The sequence below is a fragment of the Strigops habroptila genome, chromosome 3, assembly GCF_004027225.2.
Source record: "Strigops habroptila isolate Jane chromosome 3, bStrHab1.2.pri, whole genome shotgun sequence".
Taxonomy (NCBI): domain Eukaryota; kingdom Metazoa; phylum Chordata; class Aves; order Psittaciformes; family Psittacidae; genus Strigops; species Strigops habroptila.
Genome location: NC_044279.2, coordinates 30683263 through 30706640, shown reverse-complemented (window position 1 = coordinate 30706640; position 23378 = coordinate 30683263). Strand labels below are relative to the sequence as shown.

The window sequence follows — 23378 nt, the reverse complement described above, 5'->3', positions numbered from 1 at the left end:
AAAAATGCTGAAAAGCGTTCAGGGTGCTCTTTGTCACTGATGTTAGGAAAATCTTTCTATCTATATCAATAGATAACAATCTATTAATAATCAAAGCAAACAGCTACCCTTACCACACAGAAGCTTTTCAACTCTAGCAAAATTCACAAGAAAGCAGGGCAGGGGTACACAGGACCTCATTCCATCCACACCTTTACTGTCACAGATTACCACGTGACTGTAATGAAATTAGAAAGCTCCAATTCAAAAGACAGTTATTATATTTTGAGTAACATTAATACATTTATTCAATTGTAATTTACTTTTCATTCATAAAAAGGACAAAGCACGGTCCTGCTCTACTCATTTGAAAAAAGAAAAAAAAAGATAAAAAGTAACTAAAAAACCAGTTCAATATTCATCAGTATCAAATAATAGTAATATCAATTTTCCTGGAATATAAAGAAACAACAAGTACGTCTATCTATATAAACTTTAATTAAGAACCTTGCATTTTAAAGCAGATGATACATCAGTTAGTTTTCCTGGACAACAATTTGAAACTGAAGGTCCCAGTCTTGCGGAATTATGCGAAACAGAAAAATCTCCAGCTACCTGATCAGTATGTGAGACCTACCTCATCTGTGTCACTGATTTAAAAAAAGAAGTGGCTTTCCTTCCCAGGTCATTTCCATGCAGAAACTGAACAGTTTTGCTTTTTACACCATGTAGTAGAAAAGTAAAAGGCAATCATGCATTTGGCAAAAGATTTTAGTTGTGGTTGTAGGTTATACAAAAATGAGTCACACTGCAAAAGAACCAAACCAAATGAAACACAATAAAGCACATTATTTTGTACAGAAGGCTTACAGCGTATTAATTTCTTACGTATGAAGACAGCTCATTGCTCTTTCAAATAATTATACAATTTATGAAACTCAGTAGTGTTTGACACTTTGACATTCCTCTATAGGGAAGTTACCACTTTCACCTATTTAAAAAATTTTCATCTTGTAACAAATAGTTAAAATTAAACTAAAACAGTATTACTGATATTTCTTAATGAAGACTCTACACTTGTACATGTAAATATATAGTACAAAATTATACAAATTAAAGAAGGGGGTGTAAATTATTAATAGACCTATTCTTGCTTCATGTAAATATTATTACGGACCTCTACAGTATCAGTTCTAAAAAGATAAAATCTATTTCTAAGTAGCTAGCAAGGTTGTGCTAATAAAATATGATTCAAAGCTTATAATTCTTGAAGCATCAGACATTGCACTATTACTTGAGCCAGCTGATTCAATATCACTGTGTTTCTTCAACATTCACACTCAAACTAATTCCCAGCACACCATGGAAAATGAAAGAAATGTGCATTTGTTTAACAACTTAAAAAAACCCAAACAAACCAATGAAAAACCCAACACTGAAACACTCTAGACACAGTCAGAACAAAAACATTCGCTATCTCTAATAGAGTTCCCATTTTGCAAAGGCCATAGTAAACATTTAACTTCAACTAACAGTTCGAATCTGACTTTCATGTACTAACACACAGTTGGATCATTCAGTACTCTATCAAATAGGGAAATGGTCTCAGAACTTTAAAACTCTTATTTACAACACTATGAACATTAGAATAATATCAAGTGAAAAAGCACATAATTCTCCCAAATGTCTGCCTTCATTACAGGAAGGTAACACCTGGTGTCTGCAGCATAAAAATGTAAATATAATTTTTTTTTTTTTTACTGTGCTACTCTTTTTTTGCCATTTATTGTATATCTTTCTCTTTTTTTTATATTTTAAATCTTTTCACTTTAAAAAATAAGATACGTTTCCTATCATTTCATGGTCCACTTGGCTGATCTTAACAGGGACTCCACCTCCAAACTCCTAAGTATTATATCGCTACGTTAGTAATACTAGTAATACTACTAAATCAAAACCAATACATTACGCTGCTTCCCTGATGTAAAAAGCTGACATTTGACTCCTAAAATCAGCAATAATGACCATAATAGAATTTTTGAACAGGTTTGTTTTAAGAAAAGAATATGGTAAATCCTGTGTCAGTGAAGTACATGTAAATTCCTTTAACCTGAACATGCTATGCATGTCTCAGGTCTTCTGAACGTATTTAAAACAAAAAAATCCTGGTCACTGACTTTTATTTCATCCTTCAAATTCTATCCAATAGCCTCAAGAAATATAGCTCTAAAAAAATTAAATGTTTTTGCTTTGACTGTCTCTCTACAAACCAGTAATCCCAATAAATGATGATGGGGCCATTCAAAAATATGCAGTACACAAAACATATAGGATAGTACAGACAGACGTAGTACTCTTACATTTATCACATACAATCAACATTTCAATCTCTATTATATTTCACAATTTGTTATTCAAGTTAAAGCACCTACGTATGGTGATTTTACTTTCACTGTACAGCCTATGTTATTGGGTTTTAACATTGTAACTTGCCCCATTTGACCAAATCATGCAACTGTCACAGATCAGCATAAGTGTTTTATAAGGCATATTGGAACAAGTTAAAAAGATTTCTTAGCCTTTCAAAAGTTGATTTACTTCATGAAGGAGTTCCTGGATGCCTCAGTCCTCTTAAAGTTCATAGGAAATTGGTAGGGTAATTTATTTTAAAGTGTAATTTATTTGGCTTAGGATGGTGCCACAGGAATCAAAAAGTCATGGTCCTCATCTTCAAAGGGACTCCTTTGTGTTAGGCGGAGGACAAGGTAAATCCAGCTACATTCAGAATCCCGAGCAGGCGAGGACACCCAGGATAGGCACCACCAGGACCAGGAGCAGAGTCGGTACTCCAGCAGTGGCACCTGCACATTGAACAGATAACAACATGGTGTTGGTCTTAGTTCAGCATTACTTGGCAGAGGAACAACCCTGGATGAGAGAAAAACACATGGTACAAAGTCTGGAAAACCAGCTGGCGTATCTCAGCACAGCCCCTACCTGCATGGATAATCTGAAATGGACAAAGAGACTTGCTAGAGTGCAGTGGAGGACTCACTCTTTTGTTCTGCAAGAGCTGTTTACGCAGCATGTTTAAACAAGCAGCAAGGCCATTCAGAACACACCAGTGTATTTTGATTTCGCTGGTCCAAAAAGCCAGGAGGTTGTAGGAGGAGGTAAAAGGTCAAAATAAATATTTAAACATGTGAAAACAAAATTAATGGAGTCTTTGAAATGTGATGAAGCAAAAAGACACCTTTGGAAATGTTAATGTTCATATGATCAGCAATAATCTGAGAGATGTCAAAGAGCCTGGTCCGTTTGTTTACCTGCCAGATTACAAAGTCCAGATGGCTGACTTCTAGCAGTGTGGCATTTACATCTGCTAAAGTCACAGGGGTCTTTCTTAAACCAAGATTTTAAGATAAAAAATATTAATCAACAGATTACAAAGTTTACACAACTCTTTCTGGCAAACAGGCGTAAGGATTGCTGTTGCTAATGGCTTGTGTTGCCATGGTCCAGCTCCCTGTTAAGAAGCATCTATATGAGAAAATAACCCAGCCAAACTGTGCCTGGCTGTTGGTCTTGGAGATAGGCCAAAGGAGCTAGAGAACAGGCTATTCCTTCACCCCAGAAAGGGCTCATTTAGGTCAGGATTGGTAGCGTGTAGGTGGGCAGCGTGGGACCCAGCTTACTGCTCATCTTGCTCATCACAGGCTAAGGACAGAAGTGCTTGTATCTAGTGCTGACAGTCCCGAGGACCTACTGGAACCATCCCACTGGACAGCTCTCCAGCAAATGTTCTTCTGAATGGGGAAGAAACATGCTGAAAATGCAACACGCTAACCAAATGGCAAAGATTTCAGCAGGCAGCAGATCTGAAAGGCAGTGCCTCCTAATCCATGAATTAACTTCTATGCAGACCTCATCAGGGATATATTCAGAAGACAGCCTCCAAGACAGAGACAACTATTCCCTCTCCTGTTCCTACCACAGAAAGTTAAAACATTTTTACATGCTCCTGGTTTCTCACCAGGGAGAAAGTCCATGACAATTGCCACGAAGCCAGAATTTTAGAGCTTTTCACAGAATTTATTTTTTATTTCAGCCATATTCCTCTTATTCTCCCCGTTCTTTCTAGGTCCACCACCCTACTCCTACTGACTCTGGTCCTTGCTCAAACCAAGTCCCTCTGCGGCTCCACTCTTTGCCCTGTCCCCTAGACTAAGCTCTACCCCTTTTCTTTTGCTTCTGATTGCCTCTTCTCTGCTCCTATTCCCACCTTTTCCCCTACTGCTGTAGGGATGCTTTCTGAAGTCAAGATTTCTTCCTAAGTTCCTTCTGATATCCAAGCACTTGAAGAAACAAGGCAAGAGACCTACCAATCCTTCTTCATCAACTCAATTCAGCTGTAAAAAGTACACTTTTGTGAATAGTACATTTTTCTATAGGAAGCAGTATATCCACCTCAGTGAAAGATAAAAATAAGGAAAATACTGGATGATTGCTATTGTACATACCCATAAACAGAGGAATTTGATGCGTAAGATGAACAGGAACGTCTGTTCAAATATATTCTCATACATACCAACTGCACATTTTGGCAACTGTGGAAGTATGGGGGCATATTTATCTATACTTTTTAGTGATTTATAAAACATGCTAATATTTTCTGTAGTCTTTATCCCTAAATATCAAAGTAGTGGTTCTAAGTCAATGAATAATAGCCATAGGAAAAAAAAATCATAATTAAGAATACCTACACAAAATGTATTCTACCTTTGTTAGACCAGGATAATGCAGTTGGAAAGGCATAACTAAATTCATATTTTGAATGCCTCTAATGAAGGAAAACATGAAAAAAGTTTGCTGAGTGAAGTTGAGTGATGAGCAAGTATGAGGTCATTTCTATTTGCATGTAACTAATCTACAAAGAGAAAGGCATAACAAATCTTCTGAGATGTGCTCGCTGGCTTCAGAATTAGTAGTTAGCAATTCAGCCCTTTACAGCAGTTCCTTACAAGGTTTAGGCACTGTTGCAGATATGTATAACAGCTTTCCCCAGTGAAGCAAATCCTACCCTTAGCACATTAACAGAACATTAGGAGGATAAATGCACATTAAATATATCATCTTTCTTTTTTCTTGTTAGATTACCCACCTCCTTGTTAGATTACCACGTCAGGAACTATACTTTATTGGAAACTCCACTCCCTAGTGCATGACAGCCAGTACACTCCTGCAGCTCATAAATGGAAATTAATGTAAGTTTTGCCTGAGTACAGACTATAAGATTTAATTCGGTGCAGTGATCTGTCAGTTTTAACAATGTTTAAAAACTAGAGAAACGCCAGATAAAGACTTAATGAATATGTACAAATAAACATGTGGATATAAAATAAAACGGAAGGATTATTAAGCTCCTTCTGAAGTCTGGCGAGGTATGAGTTGGATATATTTAGCACCTAAAGATTCACTCCCTACCCAGTGTTTTAACTTTCAACCAGCGTCTTGCGTATTCATGTGCATGCCATTGCAAACTGCAGTCATGAAAGTCAAGGCCAAAACCAAATCAGTATGACGTGACCTAACTATCACTCACTCTAACACACCATGAGTAGACTTCATATCGAGTCCTCATTTCTTTCAAATAAACAATGAAAAACACCTTAAAGTTGGTTGCTTTGTTTTTTACAACAGCCCCAAGCAAAAGTTGTGAAATTGTGCAGTATTCCCATGGAGACCTTACTACCGTCTGCTGTAGAGTTCCTGTAGTTGATCTTTTTAAGCCTAGTTCTAAACTATCTACAGAAACATATACCCAGAATGTAGCTTAAAATAAAATACAATTTGTATGGGATACATGCAGTTAACTTAACTTTTTACCTGTCTTCTCAGCAGCCTTTCTCACAAGTGGTTGTTTATCTGAATAAATAAAGAGAACAACTGCTGGACGGGCTTCCCTTCACCAAGATCTGTACACATCACAGGAACTCCTGGTAAAGTCCCACTAATCCACAGCTCTCTATTTGTATTTTAAATTCTGTGTTGCCACCTCAATTGTAGAAAGTCTTTACATTTCTGAATGGAGATCCTAGATTTTACTGACATCTTGAACAGTATGCAACAGTCTTCCAACAGTCTTCCAATTATACTCAAAAGAAATTAAATCAATTTAATGCCTAAATGATACAGGTATTAAAACAGTTCAGACTTTGATGTATTTCCCAAGCCTTTGTAACAATTTCTTACATCATTATTTTCTTTAAATATTACTTATCTTTGAGATATGACATTTTTGGCCCTTTTCCCAACATCAGTATCTTTATATATTGGATTTAAAAAAAAGAAATCTAGAGGCCTGTTTAGAAATCTTACTTTCATCAGACCTGTGAACCAGGAAATTAGTTACTGGTCATCTGTGACAGCTGTCTTCTGTGAATAACTTCTCTTTCTCAGCAGGATAATGTTTGCCTTGCCAACACACATAAACTACAAGCTATTCCTCAGCTAATCACGAACTGATCCTATTGTGATAAAACTCCTTCTTTTTCTAGAAGTTCAATAATTAATTTGTTCAATAGTTCAATAATTGTTCAATAATTTAGTTCAATAATTAATTGTATGAAATTACATCAGTTTTCTTAGTTTCCAGGTACTGAACATCAAGGGGGATATCTACAAGACTGTTCCAGTTTGACAAGGAGTGTGTTTTTAAAGCGAGTATCTCAGCTATCCCCTTTATTGGGGTTTATTTTTCACTGTACAGCTGTTTCGAATACCCTGTGCAGGACTGGATTAGAGGTAGTGCAAAGTAAAACCTGACATGAGCATACAGTGGGGTGCTGGATCCTCAATGCTGCTGTTTCCCTCTACAGATCCACTCTTCTTGTGCTGCACAAATTGATCAGGAAGATGCAGACTGTATCTGAATGATACAGTCACTGCAATTATACATTGCATGATATGAGTTGTCATACATTTAATAAGAGGAAGGAAAAGAAAAAAATTTTCTTACTAAGAAAGACTGGTATTTTATATGAGTCATAAAGGATTTAAGTTTGTAAAGTAAATTTTGTTAGTCTTTGTGTCTGTTCTGCAAAATAGAATCTTTTTTTTTTTTTTTTTCCCTGAAAGAATGGGCAAACTCCTATGTATTTTCCCATAAATAATATTCTCCTTTTGGTCCAGGATCCAAGGACTGATCTTCCATCAAGGCTGTCTGTTTTTATACCTCTCTTTTTTACTATAAGAAAGGTAAATGCAAAGTCTTCTCATGCTTTCGTTCTCCTTGCTTCTAACTAAGCTTGTCCACTTCTCTGGGAAAAAATTAGGCCTCCTGAATAAAAAAAAGGGATTTTTACCTGCTCCACTTGTTTGTTTATTTAGCATGTATTAGGCTTCATTAATATTTGTTTTCTGAGTGTTTTCATATTTACCCAAGTAAGAAAGAAAAGCAGGAAGGGAGGAAATGTAATTTCTTCAGGTTAAACTAAACTATATTAAAGAAGTGGGTGGGTTTGTAGTTCTGTTAACTGGCTTCTGAAAAGAAATTCCACTTATCCCAGCTGGAAATACTGTCTTCATGAAAGACTACTGCAAAAGAAATAGGTAGTATCAGCTGACATGATTCAAATTCTGCTATCCCTATTCATGGTAAATGGAAAATAACTGAACTAATTAGAATATGCTTATCTTGCATCACTGGCATCATGATTAAGTCATAGGTCCAATTTTCCCTTGTCTAGGAATACCTTTGCTCGGGCACGAGGAAATTTTCCTCTTGCCTGTGCCATAAACCTTTCAAGAAAGGTGCTATGGAGTAATTCACAACCTTGTGAATTACTGTTTTGCAGCAGAGTAGATGGAAATAATGCTGTCTATGCATCTGCCCATGCTTTGTGCCGTGTTAAGGTTTGCTGTGCTTCTCTGGAAGAGCTTTAAAGCTATTATAAGAAACAGAGAGAACATTAAAAACATATTTGAAATGCTGCTGATAGTCTGCGCAGTTTGTCCACCTCATGGTGCTGGTCTGTCTTCTCCTACTTGAAAATCCATATGCCAGAGCCAGGTAAACTTTTGGTTTGTTCTGGCAATGGCACCTGGTGTGTTGGCAGTGTGGTCAGGCAGCAACAGGGGCTTCTTCCATTGATTCTGGCCTTGCTTCAGAACTGCACTGCCAAAATGAAAAGGTGCCTTGGACTCTGAGGCAAATGAGACAATTTTCAGTCAGTGGGCTATTACTTAACTGTCAATAAATGTAGATTATTTCTCAGATACCTCTTTCCCTTCACACATATTAATGTTCGTTACAGATTCTTTAGCATGGAGAGATATCTAGAAGACCACAGGTAATGCTTTTGAAATGCACTCTCTTAAAGCATTATACTCGACAAATAATAGCAAGAACAACTGTGGAGATCCTCCTGTGACGTAGGCAACAGTTGTAGTTGTACTTCACACGAATTCAGTGACTTTCAGGATCACTTATACGACTGAAAGGCTTGTCATATGTCTCAGCATCTGCAGTGCCTCACCAGTTGTTGTGGATGGTCGTTCCAGACAAACTGGCTCACCATCAGCACCAGGAGTCCTGCCAGGACAAGTAAGGCTGAATCATGTGCTCAGCTAGGATGAGGCGTTCACTGCTGGAAACTGCCTGCTGAAGCAGCAGGAGGAGCTTGGAGTGAGTTTTGGTAACTCACACCTATAGAAAATCTTATCTGTAATTACACTGATTGGCTAGTGTGACAAAACACTTGGCCATGAATGTTCCCACATGTATTCTGTATTACCTTAGAAATTATGGTTGATATTCAGAGGAATTAACAGGTTTTTCATCAAAAAGAGTATTTTTTTCAGGAAAAAATGAGAGGTCAGAGGATAAAATTTTATTGTAACCCTGAGAAGAAGAGAAAGCACAGTTCTTTGGCCAGCTGGCGTGTCTGGGAATTTCTGAGTAAGGAACCTTGTTCCTCTTTGTTCAAGAAAATAGAGATTTGTGAATTTTTTCTTTTTTAATAAATTTACTTCAAGAGTACACTAGATAAGACCCTCCTTTTCACTTGAAAATAGTCTAAATTTAAACAATTCTCCAACATAGCTGAGTAGCAGAATATCTGGTAAAGAAGACAGAGAGGAATAGACAGGAAGAAGCATCTTAGAGGGCTGCATAAACCAGAGAAAAGGTACACTGGTTAATACAGAACCTTCACTGGGAATGCTCCAGTTTGCCCAGTTCTAAACAAAAGTAAAATAAAAGGCAAAACAGATGAAGGTAGAAACTAGCAAGAACACACACACACAAAACAAGAGCAGGGGGTTAGTGTAGAAATCATTCAATGTTTGATACCTTTGTTGGCAACTCCATTTGTCTAAAGCAAACACTTGACTGGCAGATAAAGCTTTTTACCTCCATACTGTGCAATGTCAGAAAAAGGTTTCAAACAATCCATGATTGGGTTCTATTATTATAGAAACCAGTAACTTAGAAATTAATGAAATAATTGTTTTAGGGAGAGAGAGACAAAATCTTCTCATGTAGAAATAAATGAGGGAAAGCTTTTTTTTACAGATAATATCTAAATGACCCAGCAGTGCCTAAACCCAGCCTTAGCAGCTGTTCAGATGAGTGAGGCTGCCACATTAAATTTTACATTCCACTTATTGATGCTCAGCTGTATGAGAAAATAATGCTGAGTTACAGAATTTAAGCACAAAAAGGGTAGTTATGTCTTTTAATGTGTATCCTATATCACCTAAATATTGCCTCTCATATGATACAGTTTAAGAAGTCTTTTACTTAGTTTCTCCTGTACTGAGCCCAGGAAGACGAATTTTTCTAAAACACACTTTCTAAAATGGCTGGTAGCCTTGATTTAGGAACACCAGGAATTGAAAAGCAAAAAAAAATCAAGCTGATTTTCATGCTTCTGGAGAAGAACTTTTCAAATTGATCTTCTGCTAGGATTTCTCCTCTGATAAAGTTCTTGTTTCAGACATTCCATAGCTACAGCCACACACACCAAATTTAATACTCTGAAACATTCGCACGAACTCATATTAAGGATCCGTCTGACATTTCTTCTTTCCCTTCCCACTGGCTTAATATGATTGTACTGAACAGAGAAGCTGTAGAAGACAGACCAGGTAGCACTCTTCCAGTGACTACTTCAAAGAACTCTGTTGTCAACTCTCCATCTCTTGCTTCTATGAACAGGCTTTGGAATACAGTGAAAGTAAAATATATGGCACTGATCTTTAAAGGCAAGAAAATTTTGACATTGAAGTCTTTCAAGTATTCTGAAAAGGGCACAGAGCATTTCAGTATGTAATAAAATGTACCATTTAATATAGATAAAGACAGCAAAAATACAAGTATTTGATATGGTCACTGGCACTTTAAATGTAAGTTCAAGCTAGTAAATATGTTATTTTATCTGCTTTTTATATCTGTAGCATCAAATAAATCTATTTGTACATGAATAAAGCCTGCCAAATAATCACAAGACAAACTGTACTGTTCACAGGAGTGCAACATGCCTGGTTGTACCTGGTTGTACCTCTGGGGCTGTCTAGTCTGCTCTCCCACTCACATCAGGATGGTTGCCAACACTGGATGTCGTCAGCTGCAGCTTTGCCTAAGAATCTCCACAGATGAAAACTGCACAGCCTCTCTGGGTAACCTGCTCCAGTGCTGCACTACCCTCTGGGGACGTTATTCCTAATGTCCAGCCTGAACCTCCCAGCTTGCAGTTTCTGGCCACTGCCTCATATTGTATCATCCACCATTACCAAGACTTCAGATTCATCATCTTTGTAACTGTTCTTTCTACAGTCATGTTCTTCTTTTAGCTCATCCCTCTCTCCACCATGTCAAACCTTGGTGTTTATTAAAGGAACTAAACTCCGTGATACTCCCTTAATACTACACTAAAGAGCTATACACCTTCCTTACTACCAAAAAGCGTTTCTGAAGTTCCCTGGGCTTTGCCACTGAAGTAACTAGAAAACCAGCACTGCTGCCTTTGTCAGAGAATCACTGGGTTTTGTTCTCTTAAGAGAGGTTTCATCAAAAGATGTGTTACAGCAGATGTCTAACCTGGGTCTTCTGAATCACTCTCCTTGCTAAGGAGTCTGGCTGGGTTAGATGCATAAAACTGAGAGGTGTGAGTACACTACCACTCCAAGGCACCCATAAAAGTAAGAGAGATTGTTAACCACTAAACTGAAAAATACCATAAGGATTTGAATAACGCAGTTCCATGTCTTGCTACGGAAAATTAAAACACCTAAAAATTGTCATGACTAGAAAGTATTCCCTTCTTCATGTCTAGATTATTAAGGGGAAAAAATTAATGAGACGTCTCTTCCAGAGATTATTTTAAATCACTCTAAATGCTACTTGGCTGGCTTTGATTTCTCAAAGCAATTAAAAATACTGTATAAATATAGTTCAGTAGTTAAATGTCCTACCAAGAGGTGTAAACAGAATATGCATTTGTATTAAATTAAATCATTAAGCATCAAAGGGATTACACTATTAAAGCAAAATACTAATCTTGGCATTCACTCTATGAGCTATATGATTTTTTCTGTGATATTGTTTTTTGCTATGCTGGTACATTTAAGAATAAGAGAATTAAATAACTATCTTTTGGATTTTTTCCATCTTCTTCTAATGGTAGAGTACAATGTATATAAAATACCAAGCATTTTGTTTCATAAAAGGGAAGAAGTATAGTGTTCCTATGTTGGTGTAATAAAAACTCTGAAAGTACCTGTGTTATATATCTCAATGACTGGATAAATTAATGAAGAAGTATAGTTCATCCAAACTGAACCTGAATGTCAGACCTTTAATTCATTGATGAATGGATGGTCCCGCTGAAACAGTGGAAATGAAAAGCTTGCCGAATTTTTAAAAAAGGTATTTCTGACTGTACACTTCACCAAAATTTATTCTTCTTCTTCCCCTTAAACATTTTAAGAGTCAGTCACTGTTTGGCAGGTAACATCCAAACTGCTGAAAACAGAAAAGAAAGTATTTAAGGGTCGCGGAAGAAGGACTAATCCTTTGTCCATGAAGTAAATATTATTCAGGCATTTCTTAGTAGTTTCCTGAAGCTGTGAGTGTAGGGCCAGCTTTAGTGAGCCTGACCAAAGGCCTATATAGCTTAGGACAGACTCTGACTGTGGTCTGTAATGGATGCAGTGGAAAGGAAAACCAACAAACAATGGCATGCAGACTTTCCTCTTACATTCTTTCTCACTTCTGTCAAAGGAGCTCCTGAGCTACTGTGCAGCTTCTGTTCAGTTTGAAGGCACCACAGAGTTCTCATGCCTTCACATGACTGTGCAATAGCTGTCAGCGGGGATTTTGCAGGCAGTTCCCAAGCTCACACAAACAGGCAGGTGGAAAGCCAGACTGAAGATGAAAGCAGGAGGAAGTTACGTGGTCCCTTTCAAGGCAGTGGACATTTTTTTCTGTTTTCTGATGTATAGCAGCTACAGATTCCTGTCTTGTCAGTATTCTCTGATAATAAGTAAGCTATCCTGCTTTTTTGATATTTGCTGTTTTCTGTGATATTGTTCTCTTAAACCTCTCGTGCTCTAAATCCACGTATACACACATCCAATTTCTAGCTATAAAGCCTGTCAATCACTATGGCACAGCTTAGTTATAACCTTATGGCTAAAACCAAAATTCTGTTGTATTTACACTTTGTGTGTATCTAGGCTTTCCCTTATAAATAAACATAACTGGCAAAACAGCATCAGGATCGTCATAGGATAATGCCAAATAAGAAAATGTAACTAGATATGAAAACATTTCTGCAATCTGTCCTACTGTTGAGTTTGAATACATGAAAGAGAAGAAATCAAAATTAGGGAGAACATGGCTTTTCAAGGAAATGTTTGTTCTAGCGCTAAATATGTTGTAATGCACGGAATTGTCAAACCTGTGGTACTGGAAGAAAGTAGTACAAATAAATTAGAACTGTGATGAAATGAATTAGAACTGTGATGAAGGAAAATCAAAAGAAACACCAGAGAATTGAATATGTTGTTTTAGGCAGATTTAAGCACCAGGTTGGAGAGTATTCTGAGTATTTTCTACTTAATTTATGAGCCACGAGACATAGAAAATGGATTGTGAAAAATAATACTGTTCTTTTAAAGAAAAGATCTTTTGAAATACATTTCCATGTATTTTTTAGTTTTAGAAGCTTTTTGCTACTTTCTTGCAAACAGATGCATAAGTTCCAAGACCAGTAACGCAGGAGTGCCATGGCAGTTAGAGGACTGTTTTCATCAGCATTGCTTAGGCTTTTTACCCGTGTTTCTCCTCTTTTCATATGACTACCAACCATATTTGCAACAGATGGACATTTCCAAATTACGATCAAAGGATTCTGATTATGCGTGAAAAATGATCACCTGATTACTTGATACTAATATGTGCAGTAAATATCAATGTCCCCTTAAATAATAATAATAAAGGAAAATAAAGATAAAATAAAATGTTTGTATGAGTTACTGTGGCCAAAAATTTTGCATTTTCCTTTGAAAAAACTATACTTCAAAGTGAATAGTTTTTCAGGATCCTAAAACATGCCTCTGGCAAATGGAATTCGTATGTGTATATATATGTGTGCAGTGAACACAAAGAAGCTGTAATTTTGTTCTCCAGCTATAAGCATATACAATACATAAATTATTCTTTGCCCATGTCCTTATTTAAACAGAGATAACCTGATTTCATATTTGAAGGCAAAGGTACATCTTTCTTTTTTCCCAATATTTTCCCAAATCAGAAGTTACCCTTCACTCTTCCCCACGCTGTGTGAAATTTTAAAATCTGAGAGCTTGAGTCTATTTTTCTTACTCTGGCATAAATTCATTACACTGAGGCCAGTGCAGTTATAGAAGTGATGTGAGAAAAAACCAAGCACCATATGGGTTTAGTTCCTACTGATTGCAAGATTGCTTTGATTACACTAATATTAGCATGACGACAGAGCACTGCAATCCAAAAAGCATGCAAGAGAACAAAAAAATCTGAGCCTTTAACATATTTCAAAGGCAAACAGATAAGCCTATTATTAGCCATTGAAACAGACTTCCATTGGTTAAACAATGAGCTCCACCTTCAGCTGATTATGGTATTTCAAGAATGAATTTTAAATTGTGTAGCTCATTAATTTACTATAATGGCTTGAAAAATATCCCCAAACCTCTAAACTGTACAACAGGCACTGGCAATAAAATGCAGAAGTTCATGACTGTATTTTACACTGATTATAGCTGTATGCTGAAAGGCAGCTCGCATATACAGAGAGTGTATTTTGTGAGCACATATATTTCAAGATATTCAATAAAATAAATGCATGTGAGATTTGCCTGTGTTTGATAAAACTTCCTTTATATCGTTCTCAACTAAAACAATGTATTCTGTAGGAAGCTGACTAGTTATGTGAGAGCGAAATTGCAGGATGTTTGCTCCCTCTTCAGCATGTGACTGGTTTTCTGTGAAGAACGTAGAGGATGAAGAAAACATAAAAGAAAGATTCTCCCTTAGAAAAGGGGTTGAGCTACAAATAAAATATATTTCCTAGTTTGTTTTACATTTGACTTTCAAACATAATTGTTAGTTAAAAATGTGCTGTATTTTTTAATACCTAAGTTAAGACCTGAGGGTCAGTTACGGTTTCCTGAACTAGAGGATTCCTGAACTAGATGTTCTTGTACTTAAACCTAATTCAGACTAATTCAGCAAGTGGTAAGAATTGCTCAGAGTACATCTACAAAAGGCTGACAACATGGTAGCCTAGCACAGCAACAGCAATTACAGAAACTAAGGAAATGGTTTTGGCTTGCAAAAGTGTGCAATTCATATGCCTGAAATATAGGCCAAACGATGTCTTCTGGTGTCCTGTCTGGCCTCCAGCTGCTGATTCCAGAAGACCCTCAGGTCCTCTGTAGATCATGTCATGCCTTCCGCATTGTGTGGATTTCCCTGGTGATCTGGGGCATCTCAGATACACAGGTTTGGCTTAAGCTTCTGAATTACACCTCTATGACAACTGATTATAATGGGAGCTTAGACATGTAACTCAGGTGTATTATATAGATTATTTTTGGATTTGATACCCAGCAACATCAGGAAAACACCAAATCTGGAAGACACATAGGTTTTCTAGACATTCCTCTCTTTTTGGTGCAGCCTTCCAGTTAGCCTAAGATCTGGTCATTCCTTGTCAGCATGCAGGCTAATTTGACCCTCTGCCCTAGTTGTTAATTCTCCCCATTCACTTATGCAGGAAATTAATTTGGTTTGCAAAGTCTGGCATCAGATACCTAAAAGGTCAAGTAAGGTAATGGTTTGATAAGATGCCTTATGTTTTGCCTTAGCAATTGTTTACATTTCTCTGTTAATATCTAAGTTCCATTTTGGCCAGTCGACCACCAGAACACACATTCCTATCAAACTAAATCTTATCTTCTCTGCAAGTCTCTGGGAAAAATCATCATTACTTAATAGCTCACTGCTTGTCATCACCCTTTTGGGGTAATTATTCTAAACCCTGTCGCACTACTGGAAGATTTCCTTAAGATCAAAAATTAGCAGACATAATTTGCCATGTATAGGTGTTGAAACTAAGCTTCATTATGCTCTTTGGAAAAAGTATGGTTTGAGCCCAGAAATAGCCTGAAAAGCTTGCTCAATTCTCTGTCTACTGCGCATTCCAAAGAGATTACCCTGCTATTTGTCCCTTTTTAATCTTTCTTAAACTGAGTCCACAGAATGCTGTTTTTATCTAGGCCACCAGAGGCACAGTTCCTCTCTGCCTAGCTGGGCTATGGTAGAAGTTGTGGCTAAAAATTTGTCTGCCGTGTGGAAGAGAGCAATAGAGAATTCTGCAAACTAGCATGTGTAGAGTGCTAACTCTCACAGAGGTGCTAACTCTGTACAGGCACACTTGGGGCAGGTCTTACTGGCAAGACTGATCAGCTTGGACTCAACATTGTACTGATGTGATGGTTCTGCTTCCAGTCTGGGAAGTAATTTATCTGCTGCTACCTAAAGGGGTCTTTGCACCACACTGGTGACAGATGATTACATATGTATGATAGAAAGATGACTTAGGACGTGCCCTGAAGATAGCAGTTGCTTCAACTTTTTTGCAGCTCATAAAATACGTCAATAGTGATTCCCCCAGAGTATGATATAACACAATGTATTACATCTTTTCTAAAGTGGTTGACTCGTAACCCAAGACATTCTCATAGAAAATGGTACACAAAATTAACAGAGTGCATGCTAAAGAGATTAATAATTTAGTCACTCTCAGATTTCAAAACACAATTATTGAAGAATGGTCATTCAATTTCTAGTGTAATGCCACAATGAACAGTAGTAGACCAAATGCAACCCAATCGTTTTCACCAAAACCAGAAGTAAACAGCTAAGGAACTGTGCACATGAATTAAAATAGCAAAGTAGTAGAGAATGATGCCCACAACCCATTCATATAGAAAGCATGGAAACTTAAGCCATTCAAACCAACTGTGCTTTGTCATAGCCACATGCAAAATTATACACCAAGGGAAAAAGAGACCTGCCATACAGATCAGGATGGGACATTGTACCCTGGAAGGCAAGGATTCCAGGAAGGATTTAGAGCTGGTGTTGGACAAACAAGATGAACACCATTTTATAGCCAAGTGCAAGGAAATAATTGCCTAATGAAAATATCTCATGAATAATGTTGGGAATAGCAAGTGTGGGGAGGTGAGACTATCTCCACAGACAGCAGAGGTGAAACAGTTCATATAGTGTCTACGGTCCTAAAGAAATTCTCAGAAGTTGGAGAGGAGAAGAGAAGAGCTGCTGAAATTATTTATGACCTGAAGAAAATGTTATCATGGAGAAATTCAAGGCACTCAGTCTGTTTAGTATTTGATCAGTCACTTGGCAGATATATATACATTCCTATAATGGGGAGAATCAGGCACAAAAAGATTTTTTAATCTAGACAAAAGCTATTAAAGGAAACAATGGTCAGACCCTCAAACCAGATAAATATAGATAAAAAATCAGGCAAAAACACGTCAACAGTGCAGGTGATTAATCAAGTGAAGAAAGTATATGGCAAATGATGGATTCTCCACCTCTAGATTCCATTTGATAAAGGGTGGAATAGATGCTTCATACAAACAAAAATAGTGATACCCATGAGTTCAGATTAGATTATATGAACTCTACATATTATTGAAAACCAGCAGATTGAAGGTCCATGCCTTTAGGAATGGAAAGCTTCTCTCAAAGTACACAGATAATATAGCATAGGCATTGCTTTTTTAAAGATATAATAATGGTTGCACTGTGATAACAATATTGTTGATATTTAATCCTTACTATACCCAAGTAAATTTTTAATTGAAAAGAGAAGAATACAGTGCAAGTGTTTAAATTATGACCTTGCAAAGACACTGTCCAAGTCCTTGATGTTTATTCATATGTTCTACTTCACGAACTGTATGCTAAACTACTACTTAAATTACAAAACTAACAGGAAGGAGATGTGCAGACTATGTTTGAGCTCGTATTAAGAGTCTACATTGAGCACAAGTTAAATCAGCCTGAAGCATGCTCCCTTCCCCTCTTTACCAATCATCCTGACCACTCTAACATAGAGCATGTTGCATCTCTCGTTGCTTATTTATCTCTTCATGTCACAGCTTTTCTCTTCCGTGGAAAGTGGAACTTCCCTAGCAATTGGTCTGTGGATCACAGTGGACCACAAACTTTTCTCAGTAACTTTCCTTAGTGGCAGTTGACAAAAGAATGAGGTAAGAGGCAACAGGTACTAGGAACTATAGGATTATTCCAAGCTGATGTCTTGAGCCTCAGGCCACACCATGTAGTTATGCTTGTAGGACACATCCCAGAAGTGGCAGCCTAACTGGAGGCACCAGTAGAAACAGATTAATATTTGGAAGATTAGCAGCGACTCCAGGATTGAGCTGGACTGCTGAGTCTTCAGAAATATTCTAGATAAATTTTAATTCTCTATGCAGTCACTGCTGAAGAGCTACCTCTCAAAGTTTGGATGGGAATGGAGTTCCCATCTCTGGATAGTGTGCAAGAAGAAAATATTCAGTCCAAGATTTCCAAGGAGTGTGGGAAAGAAGAAAGGAAGTTATCTGCTTACCTGAAATTTTTATTTGAGCTACTTCTCCATCTCCTCCTTCACTGTGTGCTCGGACCTCAACAACATATTCACCATCACTGGGGACTGGGACCTCTATTGTGTGCTTTCCAGTTGAAAACAACTTGCCTTCATGTTGTCCATCTGGTCTATAAAGTACCTGGTAAAGTCATAGTAAGTATAGTTATTGAAATGCTACATTTCCATGAAAACACAGTTACGTATATACGTGTCAAAGAAAAAGTATTAAGTTTTTATTTATATATGAAGCCTATATATATACATACCAAAACTTAGTGGCTGACACTTCTTCCATTTTTACATAGGGTGAATCTGGACAGGATGTTTCCTCATTGTTTTATCTGTTACAAAATTATGCCACCTTTTGAAAAATAATTTCATCCCTTACATTTGAAATAAGTAATTAAACGATGGAAGATTCTATGATGATTTTATGATTCTAAGACACTAATGCAGGTGGAAAAGAACATCAAATAAAAATCTTAAGAACTCAGCTGGGTTCTTAAAGTTTATTACCATTTTGTACCAAAATTTATTACCAGCTACATAAAATTTATTACCATTTTAACAAATGAAACAATTATTAGTTTTGTTATTAACTCTATCGATGTTAAACTATTGCAAATGTGATGGTATATGGCTTGTGGGACCTTTAGGAAAGATCTCCACCCCTTCCGGAATCATCCCTGTGAAACATTGTCAGCAATTCCCAGGAAGCAGTTCAACTCCTCAAGCAAAATTTGTACATGTAGGACACGATACTAATTTTCTTACTGCCAAGCAAGCAGCAAAGTTAAACAGGAATTAATTTTTGAAGCTTCCTATACACCCTATACTTAGTATACACACTTGCTCTAGTTCTACAGTAATTGCATCTAATAATGTTAAATGTCCCTTCCTTCCTCTGCCTTCCCAGGTTTTAAAGAACTCTTGTTCCAGGAACTGTAGCTCCCCTACAGATGTGAAAGGAAAGCTGGAGCAATGCATACTATTATAAGGAAAAACTGTAAAGTGTACAATTTTTTAAGCATTATTTTTAGCCAATAGACAACAAATGTAAGCATATGGCAAATTTGGTTGCTGCAGTCACTATCTAAACTTTCCCATAGTATGGCTTACCACCCAAATGAGTTTCGGTGCTCCAATGCTTTCTCATCATATTGACTAAGCCCACTGGCTTTGCCCTAAAGCCTACTTGATGTCTGTGATCTCTTTAGCATGCAACTATGCTTAAGTTAGGTATAAAAATTCAACACTGTCTATGAAATACAGCTTATGTAGGATACGCAAAGATTAAAGAGATTTTCATACCTTGTATCCTTCAACTGCAGACTCATTTGACATAGCCTTGACATGATCCCAGGTGATGATGTACCTTGAACCAGATCTCACAGAACTGATAATTCTTGGTCGCTGGCTTGGAGCTGAAAAGCAACATATGTATAATGTGCACATAAATGAGATTTTATAAACATTCAATGACATTTCTATTAAGACATGTAAAAATATTGAAAGAGAAATTAGGCTGATTTTTATATGATTAAGGGATAGTCTCCTTCTTCGAATGAACTGCTACAGCTCCAGCCAGGCAATTTTTGATGGCTTGCACAGTGGCTGCTTTGTGGGTTTACCTTTCTGTGTTGTCAGAATGGAAGTTGCCAACATTACCCTTCAATATGTTGCTGGCATGCAACTATGTTCAGAACCTCTCAGAAATGTGGCTTAAGTAGTATTTATTCATTGAGATTAAATATTTAATTAACTATTTAAAGGCATTTCTATAGCATTTAACTCAGTAGAAATCAGAGTATTCCACTGCAGAAACCATTAATTGTATTTCACACAATAAGCTTATAAAATAAAGTCTTATTCAACCAAAATGAACCCTGCAGGTGCAAGTTGCACAATACACTATTTACTGACAGAAATCCTCAAATGAATGTACATATTTTTAGCTCATATAAGTGTGTTTTAAATAACACAAGATGTATTTCTTAATTGAACATTGCCCAGCACATGTTTGTGCGAGGTATTATCATTAAGTCAGGACCTATATTCAGAAATCTATTATGGCATGAAAATTCAAGGGTGTGATTCAGACACCAACTTTTCATGGCTGCCTGACCCTCTGTTAATGAAAATGGCATTGGTCACACTTTTAATTGCCAGAATACAATCATTCTTGCTATTGCTTATAACAGAAAGACAGCTTATAGATGCCTAAGTAATAGCTGGTCTGAATTGTTCATTATTTGTACTATAGACTCATAGATTCACAGAATGGCTAGAGTTGGAAAGGACCTAAGATCATCTAGTTCCAATTCCCCTGCGATGGGCAGACACACCTTGCACTAAACCATGTCACCCAAGACTCCATCTAACCTGGCCTTGAATACTGCCAGGGATGGAGCATTTACCACTTCTTTGGGCAACCTGTTCCAGTGCCTCACTACCCTCACAGTAAAGAACTTCGTCGTATCTAACCTGAACTTCCCTGTTTAAGTTTAAACCCATTACCCCTTGTCCTATTGCTACAGTCCCCGGTGAAGAGTCCCTAAGGTTGACATAGCATGTCCAAGTTCGGGCCCCTCAATACTGGAAAGGCACTGGTAATCCGGAGTGAGTCCAGCAGAGGGCCACAGACTTGGTGGGAGCAGGAGCACTTGCCCTGTGAAGGCGGGGTGAGAAAGCTGGGATTGTTGATCCTGGAGAAGAGACTGCTTTGGAGGGGACCTAAGAGCCTGTGTCTGTTTTTACAGGGAGGTTATCAAGAAGAAGGAGCCAGGCTTTTTGAAGTGGTATGGCAGGAGGACGAGTGACAAAAGGCACAAATTTGATTAAAAGTGGCTCAGAAAAAGTCAGGCAGTAGAACAGGTCTCCCAGAGTGGTTGTGCAGTCTCTGTCCCTGGAGATTTTCAAGATCCAACTGTATAAAGTCCTGAGCAACCTGACCTGAGCTTGTAGCTGACCCTCCTATGAGCCTATAATCTTAAGTCTCTTTACAGCCTTCTGTAAAATATCCACATTGTATATGGCAGGAAAAAAGACAAAGGAGAGCCTAGTAGAAATTTTCAGAAAAAGAGCCAATACCACACAATGGGAGAACACTGGGTATATGAATGAGAGGACATGTTTGAAAACATGATGTGACATCCAGTAATGCAGTACATGACTTTATACTTAACCTAATGCTCTATTTACTTACGTGCTTTCCTAGTAATGACATCGATGGTTCTGCTGGGAGGTCCATAGCCTGCACTATTGAAGGCAGAAACATCTACATGGTAGCGAGTATTAGGCTTCAGGTTTTCCAGTTTGGTTGAATATTCTTGATTGCTCACTTGTACCCGCTGTGCAGCTGCTTCTTTATCATGAGCAGCCCAGTAACGAATCTGTAAGCAAGAAAATGTAAGGATTAAATTTCACAAATTTATACACAAATTCTATAAAAAATGATTTTGCTGGATGTTACTATACTTTGGGTAGTGAGTTAAAAGAAATCTAACAGCAATGGCATGAAATTCCTTCTACAGCCTGTGATTTTAACCAAGTTGTTAAAGAAATAAAGAAATAGAAACAAACTCAGATTTTACACTCACAGTGGTTTAACTTGTTCTGAGATACATCATTACAAGTCTGGGAGATGGATAACACCTTCAGAGAACAAGACTATTTTCTTCTTGCTCTTTTATTTGAGCATTTTATTCTGAACTTTATTATTGTTTTCCTACACTACAATGTAGACTGAACTCTACTAACATTTCCACAATATTTCGTTTAAAATGTCTTACAAATTTAATCCTTTTGTACTTCTGTCTAGGGAATGAGAAGTATTCAGTGTGTTATCTATATGTGCAGGTCTAGATACCTGGTACCTAACTATTTTCTAAAGTTCTTTGGCTAAATTCAATCAGATTTCATAGTACAATATGTCATTTATCAAAGTAGGTGAGAAGGAACCTGAAAATGCTTAAACAATGGGCAAAGCACCAGTGTAAGCATGTAGCATCTTAAAATCCAAAGTCAATTCACTGTTCATAGAAATTCTGTTGTTTGGTGGGTTTTTTTGGTTTGTACTTTTTTTTTCCCTCAAGAAATGGTTCCATTCTACTTTAATTCATTCCACATTACAAAGCTCCAGTTTAAAAGAGAGTAATTCCTGTGGAGAGATGCCATTCAATAGGGTTCTATTCTGCATGGCTTTGTGAGATGCAAATGAGAGTAAAACACTGTCAGTCTCTGGGTTTTGTCTGGTTTATAGCCATTTGCGTAAGACTAAATTACTGCACTAACCTGAAAAAGGGGAAAGCCATGCCCATTACATTTTGGTTTTGAGTGTTTTTACTTTCAGCATTTCTGCTCAGCTTCTGCCTGTCTTCATAACGATTTTTGTGTATGCTAAATGAGGAGCTTTTAATTTTTTTTTAGGAAGAGGTTAATGTTCTTGGTAATTTCAGGCTCTAGGAAAAATATTGCTTTGTAAGATTTGACTGGTGACATCAGGTATCCTATTATTTTATCTTTTAAATAGCAACTGCTTTGTATCTGTTCTGCTGACATTAGTTTTCCTTGAAACTTCATTTAAGATATAGGCTAGAAAAGCAGATAGTTTGTCAAAGTGTTATTGCAGTTCTCCTCTTTACAAATTTTGCAGTTCTCCTCCATGCTTGGCAAGGCTTTATTATCTCTTGTTCACATTTAAATTATAATGTTTTATAAAAATATCTATTTCTTTTACCTCAGAGCACATACTGTGGCTGAATGAAGGGAAATGGAGGATTTCTCTTCACCTACTTCAAATGTCTTTGGACACGGTAACATCCAACATAAGTACACAGAGGTTGCTCTAATTTAAATACTGAAGTATCCTGTTAATATTTGTTGCCTCAGTTTTACCCACCAGTGTTAGAGGTTACTCATACTCTGATTACTATAAATGTGACAATATCTTAATGGCTTTTCTCAGTCTTTCCTGGTGTAGACAGAATCACATTTTATTTGTAGCCAGACTGGCTCTGATTTTTAAATACAGTATGCATACCTGACTTTCAGCAGGCACAAACAGGTAATTTTTAGTTATATAAATATGTGTGCTGAACAGTGTTTTGATAGTTTAATCCACTAGCATCCTAAACATCAGTTTACTGTAATTTAGGCACTCAC

At 37.1% G+C, this 23378-nt stretch overlaps 1 protein-coding gene across 1 annotated transcript in view; it reads right to left on the bottom strand.

The window, feature by feature from the left end:
- Positions 1-269: 269 nt before the first annotated feature.
- The window catches only part of CNTN1 (contactin 1), a 235892-nt gene continuing 212783 nt past the window's right edge, over positions 270-23378 (bottom strand). Inside the window, 4 exon segments of the mRNA XM_030479376.1 lie at positions 270-2840; positions 18198-18354; positions 19527-19639; positions 21421-21607. Of these exon segments, the coding sequence (XP_030335236.1) occupies positions 2761-2840; positions 18198-18354; positions 19527-19639; positions 21421-21607 (537 nt within the window). The 3' untranslated portion in view covers positions 270-2760.